The following is an 11,878-nucleotide window of genomic DNA, read 5'->3' as shown; positions in this document are numbered from 1 at the left end:
TAAGCTAATTTTAGCTTAGTGCTGTTGGAATCAGGCTCTAAATAAGGCTATGGCAGCCAATGGGTCCAGGGTATTTATCATAATTTACTGAACAAAGAATATTAGGAATCATGAATATTTTTGGGTATATTTTATGGAAGTGAAAACTGGCACAGAAACATATCCCTCCAAAAATTCAAGATTCCTGACCATTTTTTGTTCTGTTTGCAATGGAGACACAACACACTGGAGGTTGTAAAGACCATTACAAGATGTGAACTAGACTGCAGGTTGACACCAGGTGCTAAAAGTACCAGTGCATCATGCTCTACCTTGGTTCCCCGACACCAGGTGTTTTGCAACGTAACCAAATACAACCAGACTCACAGTAACACATGAAAGATGAACACAATGCCACAGTAATGGAAATCAAAATCACAAAAACATGTACACTTGTCTACAAAATGGATTTTTATTATGAAAACTGAAATTCAAGGCAAAGTTATTGTTTCAAAATGAAATACAGAGGTGTTTTGGAGACAGCAACACAAGCAAGCAAGAAATAAGATGGAGAAACAAAACTAGCAAAGTGGAGACTCAAATCTGAGATCGGGAGAACAAATTGACCACACTGCCACGTGTATGACTGAGGCAGGCCAACAACAGGATCTCCCTACCAAGTATTAGCAGTGTTCTTTGATTGGGGGCTGAAACTCCCCTTTAAAATATACTGCATACTGGGCAGGTTGAGACCACTTTGCTTTCTACATTAAAGGGACAGGGACACATCTGAGATACTAAGAGGGTCTGTGCAAAAAACTTAAACCATGGTTTGGAAGTCACTTGCAATATTTCTTATAAAAAAGGGTATCTAAAAGAAAATACATTCACTGGGCACAATGGTGAGGGCTTGTCTTATCTACACTGCAATCATTAGGTGATCCCAGCAATAGCCATCGCAGCCTTAACAATCTCCAGGCTCTTGGTCGTATTATGACAGGAATCATTGTAATTTGTTCAGGACCTACGGAGGTAAATAACATCAGAAAATATGAAACCTTAGAAGATGAATGGTGGATAGCAGTAACACTGAACAAACAGCATCAGTTATCTCCCCTTCCTAGGAAATGAGAGTTACCTCCCCTTCATATAACTACTGTTGGTAAGGCTGAGTGCTGGCTGATTTTGTAGTTCAATGAACATGTGGAACAGTAAACATTGACACTAATATACATTAATTAACATTATTACATTAAGGCAAATATAACAGTTATTCAGCAAATTGGTGATGATTAAATGTCGGGTATGTTTGCGGAATGCATCCTGGATAGTATCTGACTATATTTCATGGGTTTAGTGACTAAACAATATCTATCTTGTTTCATTACAAGGAGCTGGTTATTTATTATACATACAAGAACACAAATACTTTGATCACTCTATCTCACTCTCATGATGCTAGGGGAAGTGTGGCAACAAAATGGTCAACTATCCAACTTGTCACTCATACATGTCATTTTTGTGTTTTCCAAACTCAAGAAATCAATAGATAATATATACATTGCAACAAATAATACAAACAGGAGGTCTTGAAACTGGAGAAAGTGAGATTTGACAACAGGTGAACTTCCAAATTTCCGTAATGAATGACTTGAAGTGAGTTATTCATCATTTAATTGGTGATATTCAACTGATTGCAATGCTGGGATAATGTACTAGTGATTACCCACTGTTTTATTTGTTTTAGATGGTGAGCACCTGTTTCCTCTAAACGTATATCTGATAACATGAAATTACATCACATTAATACCAGCCAGACACAGTATCAAGCATCATTCTTCAGTACACATCAATCATTTTTGCAGCAATACGTAGAACCTGTTTTCCATCAAACTACCTCTGCATGTATCGTGCATCCAACAGGCTATTCAATGCAACTGGCTTGGAGTTGATACTGTTTCCCTACAGACTTATTGCAACTGTTGTGCCAGTGTTACTGCTGCCAAAATGAGATATAACTATCACTCGCTATGAATCAGTTTTGCACTATAATTTATTGACAGTTTCAACAGTCCCTCACAATGTAACCTGGTAGTCTCAAGCAAAGGAATCATGCTTGGGAGCAGTGGAGTGGGGACATGAGGTATGATATATTATAATACAAGGTACAATCGTCCGCACTCCCGGAAACAGGCCCAAGAGCTGCCTGAGAACACGCTTTCAAACAGTCGCTATTGCTTTTCCGATATCAACCAGGAGCAGCTGGCGCAGCAGACACTGCCACTGCCGCCGGAGATGCTTCCACGGAGGCAACCATTGCACCCAGAAGAGAAATAGTCCCAGTCACCCACAATCTCAGTTTTCATAGTAGTGGTTGCACCACAGAAAAATAGGTCAAAATAGGTCAAAATGACCTACTTTCTTGGAATAACTATGAAAAAAGATCAAACCACACAATGGAATAGAAATGAACTTAAAAAATAAATTAAGTTCCAAATTATTATTTTCATCTAATTGCACAATTGAGAATTAAATTAGGTTTTAAATAATGGTATTCACAGTTGATGATTCGAGTGGGAAGGCTGGCTATCTCCCAATGACCTAGATTCAAACTCAACTCAGTCACTAGAAGATCTAAAAACTCTGAGTTGCCTCCCTTTGATCACAAGGACTTTGTACACTCTGATAGATTTACATGGGATAAATATCATACAATTGGCCCAGAGCTCATTGTATTATCACAGAAGTAAGGAATCTGGGTGTTGTTACAGTGTTTTTTTGAGATTTCATCGCATGACATCCTTCAACAACATCTTACTGGTCAATCTGTGTCGACTTTCATCAATTATCTCCCTTGGACTGTCCAATTATGAGACAGATGGAAATGGGATGTCGTACTCATCATTCATCACATGATCTGAGGGGTCTCTGAGGTGAAGGTCACTCAGTGGCATCGGCAAGGTCAGGGTTAAATGTCAAGGTCACTCAAATAATTGGGATCATGAACAATGTTAATTAGGCACTCGACAAAGACAACCGCAATAGTCACTGCGGACATGTCACTGTAGAAAAATACAGTGCATAATCTGAGTGCCATTTTAATGATTTAAAAACAAACACCTCCTTTCTTTCACCAAACGTGTTCAATCATGAACATGACCGATTTGCAATATCTCTAATTGCAGAATTACAAAAGCCAGAAACAACTCCTAATGTTTTCTTTGGGGAATAGTAGGTTTTCTCTCTCCTCTGCAATTAAACTTGCAGCACAATCTCAGTCCAAAGGCCGACTCAACAGTTGAGTTTGCCGACTCGGGTCAAAAGCATCCTCAGTCCAGATGGCTCTGGCTGGGTCCCGCCCTATGCTGGGTGCAGGGCTTTGGGGGAACCACACAAAACGTGCGATGGCGAAGATAAAACGTTAACCTGCGGGCATCGGCCGCATGTGCACGTGGGTTCAGGAGAGTAAGTTGAAGAACATGGTGGCCAGACTGAGGTTGAGCGCAATCACCAACACTAGCAGCTGTCTCTGCTGACACCAGTCCTGAAAAACAGACAGGTCAAGGTTACATGTCAATGCTGGTTCAAGGACAACTATGAAGGTCAAGGCCACCATGGCCAATCAAGTAACAACATAACAGCAATTTATATAGTTTTTTAGTCTCAACAAGTAAGTTCTTTACAAAAAATACTACTCAAAAGAAGTTAAAGAACACAGGATTCTTTCATTTGCTGTAATTTATCTTTTGAATAGTATGTATCAAATCAAAATACATGCAGCTAAGATTCTTAAAACAGTCTGTATTACACAGTCATGTCAACGAAAGAGAGTCAATACCTATATGTTTGAACACTGTTTACATTTTAATTGCCTCATTTGGGATTACTATGTTTAATGTAAGTGACATGAGAACAACACATACCTTCACATCTCCGAGTATAACTGCCACGTCGCCCTGTCGTCGCCGTTCTGCAAGGTCTTGTAGTCGTCTCAACTCTTCCCGGCGTGCTGTAGCAAGTCGGTATGCCTCTACACGTGTGATTGGCTTGGCTGTATTCACTACATGTTTGAGGTCCGGAAGACTTCCGTGTTTGCCCGATTCAGACAGTTTCTTTTGGCTTTCGATCTTATACTGCTTCAGTAGTTGCTCCCCCTTGTCGTCCGCAGGGTTTTTGTGAACTTCGGCACGCACACGCTTCCTGATTCCGTTTTCAATGATATATGTCTCTGCAGTTTTCCCAGTCAGATTTTCACTACTGTGGGCTGTTTCCTTCTCTACAATTGCTTTTTTCGCATTGTTGTCTGGCTGATTTACAATGCACGGGAGAGTTCTACGCCGTTGCAATGGACGGTTTTTGTTATCCTCCTCCATTGTATCCGACACCCCGGAGTCGGGGGACGTGTCACTAGTGTGCGATGTGTTTCGCTGCCGGTCATCGCCAGCCACATAGATCTCGCGTCCGAAGCCACTGTCCTCGTGTGGTGCAGTGTACTGGTCAAAATGATCATTCAATATGGTTGAATTAAATATCTCACTGAAACCTCGGCCTCTTCTGGAGCCTGCCAGAAAACTATACCTGCGAACTTTCAGTGACGGACTTCGACTATGAGGGTTGACGTTGAGCGCTTGCATCACTTCCTGTTGGTTGCCAGGGTTGTTGGGATAACCCGCGTTGAGATAGCTAGCGGGATTATTTGTTCTTTTTTGGTAGTCCATATCTGGCAAGCCACCCGGCAACATGCCACCTCCGTCCTGCATGTCAAGCCTTGGAGCTTGCATGGACTTGGAGCGAAAGGGAGCATGATTTTGTAAAGGTTTGACGTGGCTATAGTCGTACTCGTGGTTGTTTTCTTCTAGTTGCTTCTTTACTATATCTGTACCTGCAAAATACGAGCAAGAGTTAGAAATGCATTATAGAGACATTTTCATCACACATCCACACGAAAAGAAATCCATTCAAGCTGAAATTTAGATTTGTCTAACTAAACCTTAAAAACAAAAAGTGTATTTGTCATGCAAAATAACCACATAAGTATCCAAAACAACTCAATTTCATGATAACTTCTTTCAAATTTTGTTTACTTCCTCATATCCATAAATCAACAGAGTTACAGACAAAAAATAAAGGGTAATGAGATCAAGTTAAATCTTCAATAAACATATACTGATCCTTTGGACTGATTGTCAGAAATGTCTGTAAATAGCCTCCATTCGACACACAAAGGGTTAACTCTTGACCTTCACATGTCCTGTCTGTGTCTGTTATTCCTTTAAAATTAACCCTCTTAATGCTGGAGCCCTGTGACAAAGATGGATGACCAAGGCTTGTGTCACACTTCACTCTAGCAGTGCCCCTCCCTTCACGAAACGACAGAAAAGCTCTCAGCTTGTGTAGGCTATGTTGAAGAGATCGTTTCGTCTTCCCGTCCTTCATTAAGAAGTCAACTGTTTCAAGATCACTAAGTAATTACAGAACCGGCCATCTTCATATTGAACAACACCACAATATTGCTTTCCTCATAGCCTCATGCCAATAAACAACACAGCGAAACCTTCCGCTAGCTAAGGTAGGCACATCTGCACACAGACTAAAGACTTCAATTACACCAAATCTACTGCAGAGAAACTACAAAGAGTTGCCATAGAAACGCCTAGTTTTCCTTCCAAGATACATAAAAGGTCACATTTTTGTGATCTATTCTCTCAGATATGACCTTTTCGGAAAGTATGCCATGTTATCTAATCGCCAGCCAGGTACGTCAGTATTGGGGAATAGAACTGCATTGTCGTCATCGATGTCAGAAATCTGACCCCGCAAGGTGTGGGTGAGCGAGTCTCCTACAGATGACCCTGTACAGCCACGCCATGACTTTACCTGCACCCACAACCTCCCCATTCTCCGCCCACAACCTCCCCATTCTCCGCCCACAACCTCCCCATTCTCCTCCCACAACCCCACACAACATAAACAAGGTATACGAACACACAGCCAGTTTTGGATGCAAGAATAAAATCTGATGAAAAATTTAAATCTTCATCAATACCATTATCATACATGGTATGTTTAATACTTTTATTAATTGATTCCTGTAAAGACTTTATTGACATGGCTTGATTTCTGTGAAACCATTAGTACTATCATTTGATCCACCACAGAATGTTTAGTTTCAGACTGTCTATCATCACTACTGTAAACATAAAACCATAAGTGAAAAAGCACCTGAGACACTATACAATACTAAAATTAACATTCAGATATAAGACTTACCAATAAATAATTATTAGTCAAGATAAAAAATATGAAAAATGAAAAAATTCCTTATGACATAGTATTCCAATGAAACTCCTCCCCCCACCCCACCCACCCAGTCACCCTCCGAAACCTCCACCCCCCTCCTCCACAAGTTTCTGGAACAGATTAAGAACAAATTAGTATATTAGTATTTCTGTTCTATCCCAACTTGCTCCATTGATTTTCCATCCTTGATGAACATCCCATTTTCCCATTACATTCTAGAGAACAGACCTACTTTGATTCTTGTTGATTATTTTAAGACTGGATTAGCAGCACTTTTGGATAAAGTAAATGTCACTGACTACTTATTGAAATACCTTGACGTCATCACAACGGGCCAACACATCGTGACATGCTTTCCTGAAGGCATTCACTACAGTTCCTGGTTACTATAGAGTGCAAACAGGGTGATAACCAACTCCAAGTAAAACAGGGTGATAACCAACTCCAAGTAAAACAGGATGATAACCAACTCCAAGTAAAACAGGGTGGTAACCTGAATATCTATATAACCTTTTCTTCTTATACCAGTAGTAAGGACAGAATATCTTTATAACCATTCCTTCTTGTAATAGTAGTAAGGGCAGAATATCTATATAACCATTCCTTCTTATACCAGTAGTCAGGGCAGAATATCTATACTGTACAACCATTCCTTCTTGTACCAGTAGTAAGGGCTGATTATCTATATAACCATTTCTTCTTGTACCAGTTGTAAGGGCAGAATATCTTTATAACCATTCCTTCTTGTACCAGTAGTCAGGGCAGAATATCTATATAACCATTCCTTCTTATACCAGTAGTCAGGGCAGAATATCTATATAACCATTCCTTCTTGAACCAGAAGTCAGGGCAGAATATCTATATAACCATTCCTTCTTGTACCAGTAGTAAGGGCAGAATATCTATATAACCATTCCTTCTTGTACCAGTAGTCAGGGCAGAATATCTTTATAACCATTTCTTCTTATACCAGTAGTAAGTGCAAAATATCTTTATAACCATTCCTTCTTATACCAGTAGTAAGGGCAGAATATCTATATAACCATTCCTTCTTGTACCAGTAGTCGGGGCAGAATATCTATATAACCATTCCTTCTTGAACCAGAAGTCAGGGCAGAATATCTATATAACCATTCCTTCTTATACCAGTAGTCAGGGCAGAATATCTATACAACCATTCCTTCTTGTACCAGTAGTCAGGGCAGAATATCTATACAATCATTCCTTCTTGTACCAGTAGTAAGGGCAGATTATCTATATAACCATTCCTTCTTATATCAGTAGTCAGGGCAGAATATCTATATAACCATTCCTTCTCGTACCAGTAGTAAGGGCAGAATATCTATATAACCATTCCTTCTTGTACCAGTAGTCAGGGCAGAATATCTATATAACCATTCCTTCTTGTACCAGTAGTCAGGGCAGAATATCTATATAACCATTCCTTCTTGTACCAGTAGTCAGGGCAGAATATCTGTATAACCATTCCTTCTTGTACCAGTAGTAAGGGCAGAATATCTATATAACCATTCCTTCTTGTACCAGTAGTCAGGGCAGAATATCTATATAACCATTCCTACCAGTAGTCAGGGCAGAATATCTATATAACCATTCCTTCTTGTACCAGTAGTCAGGGCAGAATATGTATACAACCATTCCTTCTTGTACCAGTAGTCAGGCCAGAATATGTATATAACCATTCCTTCTTGTACCAGTAGTCAGGGCAGAATATCTATATAACCATTCCTTCTTGTACCAGTAGTCAGGGCAGAATATCTATATAACCATTCCTTCTTGTACCAGTAGTCAGGGCAGAATATGTATACAACCATTCCTTCTTGTACCAGTAGTCAGGGCAGAATATATGTATAACCATTCCTTCTTGTACTAGTAGTCAGGGCAGAATATCTATATAACCATTCCTTCTTGTACCAGTAGTCAGGGCAGAATATCTATATAACCATTCCTTCTTGTACCAGTAGTCAGGGCAGAATATGTATACAACCATTCCTTCTTGTACCAGTAGTCAGGGCAGAATATCTGTATAACCATTCCTTCTTGTATCGGAATGTACAACCTGAGAATGTACGACCTGAACTTGAACAAATATGAGCACATACAACTTCAGTATGTACAACCAGAGTGGTCATAAATCAATACCCCATTGACACATTTACATATCAGCAATTAATTCTCAATACATTATCAATACATAAAACACTAAAATGTATACAGCGAAACAAAATGTCTTTCCTTGAAAGCATTTGTGAAACTTTAAGAGCATTTTCAATATTGCTATGAAATAAATAATGTTACAAAAACATGTAAGAATATGAATGTATTAATAAAACAATTCATGAGAAATAGTACAATAAAAACGAAGCTTGTATTCCTGGGAAACTGTCTTCTTAAAATAACATGGTCATCAGATAACATACCACATCCAAGTTTTTTTGATAATCGCCAAACCGATGTGGGTAGACAGTTTACAGATACCGAGTGCTGAACATGAGTTGTGATACAGCCAGTGTGAGCCTTCGGGTTGTGTTTATGTAGTAAACATTAATCCAGTTAACAGATTTACAACCAATATGTTTACAGCAACCTTTTATAGGAACAAAAATACTGTGTTTGAGCTCAAAATACTCCCAATACACCATAAAACCCTGTATCAGTTTAACAGTTGTAGAAAACCATCCTTAATTTGGATGCTCCCATCTTTCCCCTTTGGTTTCCTGATACGACAAATGCAGAAATAATATCTCAACTCTTATCTTGAAACGTGTTTAGTATTTAAACATGTAATGTTAGTTACGTTCAACTTAACAAGAGGGTCAGAAAGGAAAAGATTCCTGGAAATACACACACTGGAATTTTACTTGTACAGTCAACAAGGGCCAATATCATGGCACCTCCAAACACACTTGAGACTTCTTCTAAATACATGTAGTTCATATCTTTTGCATGAGTTTTCTGCTTTATTGGTCTTGTGGCAACCATTGTCAATAAAAACCTGACAAAATGAACAAGACATTGTTACTGTCTGCAGTGCTCTATTTATGGTCAAATTGGTTTATTTGAGAAAATATAACTGTTTTTCTATGTAGGTAACAGTGCAGAGAAGCAATGAGTCAAGCAATACATAGATTATTCTGGAAATTAAACTCCCCTCACAGTATACAAGGTTGACCCGTGAAGATCCGAGGTAGAATAGGTCTTCGGCAACTATGCTTGTCGTAAATGGCGACTAACGGGATCGGGTGGTCAGACTCGCTGACTTGGTTGATGCATGTCATCGTATCCCAATTGCTGGGATCGATGCTCATGATGTTAATCACTGGATTGTCTGGTCCAGGCTCGATTTTTTACAGACTGCCGTCATATAGCTGGAATATTGCTGAGTGCGGCATTAAACAACAAACAATCAAAACAAATAAACAGTAGACAAGGTTGGGTTTTAGTCAGACTTCGATTCTTAAGGCAGAGGTGCCTACCCTATTTATGCCCTCTCAGTTATATCTCAATAACATAGGGATTACTTTCATTCATTTTATGTATGTGTCAGTAATGACCCTAGCAAAGGGGCAAAGTTAGGTTAGTTTGTCTTTTTTGTTTCAAATTTCTATTGCCATCTGCCATTGAGGGCGACATCATGTTGAGTAGTACCCAGTGTGCATGTCCTGTACATGTGGAATACTGTTCACATATCTTCACATACTCACTCTATAGTTATTTGATAGAAATTAAAACTACGGAATAGTTTTTGATGCAATACATTTTAATTAGGAGCATCCCACTGGACAGGACATCATGTTCATCTCAAAGCAAATTACATGCAAAGCAACAAGTAAACTACTAAAGGTTTGCTGGTTTTTTAACAAATTGATTTTTATATCTTTTACATAATAGTCTACTTTATCAGCATAATTCTGTAATCTTCAGCTTAAAATCATATTTAATAAGGCAACATCATGTTCTATTTTGCTGATTTTCCTGGTCAATATTCCAAGAGGGAAAATCAAATAACGAAAAAAGGTTGTCAAGGTCACTTCAATATTTTCAATCAAAGACATCTTTCCAAAAGCATATTAATTACTTCAACAAGATTTCATGTAGATTTTCCCGTAAAATGATAAAAATTCAAGGTAGACTTGTCTGTAAAACAATATAATTCTTTTAGCCACCACCCCTAATGAAAAGCAGCTGGAAAAGAAATAAATTAAACACAAAAATATTTCTTTTTATCATGTCTCCCTCTAGTAATATAGTCCCTCTTAAATTCCATGTCCACATCAGTGATTCAAGAGGCCACCTGCGGTTTTAACTCCACAGCAGAATGACTTTCATATAAATATATAAATGACTGACATAGCTTTTTATTTTTATTTTTATTTTTATTTCGACTGACCTTGGTGTGGAAAAGCTTGAATAAATCTGTGAAACATACAATTAAAAAAGTGTGGCCTTATTGAACAGAAATGCTGACGACTCTAATTCACCCCTCCACCCCTGTTCTCTCCGCCAGTAGTTGCCAGGGGGGGCTACCTGTCAGCCCGACACAACTGATGTGGGCAGGTACTGAGGTCACAGTCATGACTTGAGTCAAAGAAACATTGCAAAATGAAAATTCAAAATGGCTGCCAAAGAAGAGAGATAACTTTGCAAGACAAAAAGACTGTGGCCGTCTGCCAGGTAGGCATTGCCAGGTTATGTAAGTGTGAGAAGAACATAACAGCAAGTAGCATTGTCTCTCTTGGTTTTGCAGCTAGAAATATGTACGAATAAACAGTACAATGTTTGTCATTTGTCAGGGATATATCTGTTTTCTTCAGGCTACATCACAAAGATTTGCATACAGTGGTTCATATTCACTGGCTTAGTAATCATTTCAAATGACTGACATTTTTAGCCCTTGGCTTGGCTCTGGATCAGATACTGGAATTAAGGCATTCCAGATCAATTGCTAGGAACAGGTCTTCCTTCCAACATCCCCATATAAAAGTATCAGCTATGTTTATGAATTAAACAATAGTTTGGCTGAAAATAGTTTGTCAAATATACCATCTACAAAAAGGGGGAAATTTTTTATGTAGCTTATCGATGAGGTGACAATTAGAATGCTGTGGCTTTGCATCTGAACGCAACATCTACTCACAATGAGATTGTGCATCATGCATGAACAGCATGTGATGGACATGCACACATAAGCCAGAGTGTGTGCACCTATAGGGAAACTCACAGTCACTAATGCAAATGAGCTAAGCACATGCTTAAAAATTACCCTGAGACAGACAAAATGATGAAGTATGGGTACGATAGCTGGGGGGGATGTCATTATCTCAAGTTGTCTCAATGTTTGGCAAATAAAAAAGAATGTGGGACCAAGTACCATCAATCGTGCGGGGTTGCAATAAGACCTGGGTGTGGCAAGCCTAAAAAAACGACACATAGACAAAATCCTCTCATTTCATTAATTGCACTACTCAATAGTGAGTGAGTGAGTTGTGTTTAACGCCGCTTTTAACAGTATTCCAGTTATATCACGGCGTGTCAGCTTAATGTGGGAGGAAAGCCTGAACGGATGCAGATCTCAGACGTT

General features: G+C 39.0%; 1 protein-coding gene across 2 annotated transcripts in view; it reads right to left on the bottom strand.

The window, feature by feature from the left end:
* Window positions 1–431: 431 nt before the first annotated feature.
* Window positions 432–11,878, bottom strand: part of LOC139454237 (junctophilin-1-like) — a 104,098-nt gene continuing 92,651 nt past the window's right edge. For both annotated transcript variants that reach the window (XM_071235841.1, XM_071235842.1), the window contains 2 exons: window positions 3,903–4,861; window positions 432–3,523 (listed from right to left, as the gene is read on the bottom strand). In XM_071235841.1, the coding sequence (XP_071091942.1) occupies window positions 3,437–3,523; window positions 3,903–4,861 (1,046 nt within the window). In that variant the 3' untranslated portion in view covers window positions 432–3,436. The remainder of the gene's footprint in view (window positions 3,524–3,902; window positions 4,862–11,878) is intronic.

This window comes from Haliotis cracherodii, unplaced genomic scaffold, assembly GCF_022045235.1.
Source record: "Haliotis cracherodii isolate W230 unplaced genomic scaffold, xgHalCrac1.p SCAF_10, whole genome shotgun sequence".
Lineage (NCBI taxonomy): Eukaryota > Metazoa > Mollusca > Gastropoda > Lepetellida > Haliotidae > Haliotis > Haliotis cracherodii.
Note: the sequence above shows the minus strand (reverse complement) of the source record. Positions and strands in the feature narration are given on the sequence as shown.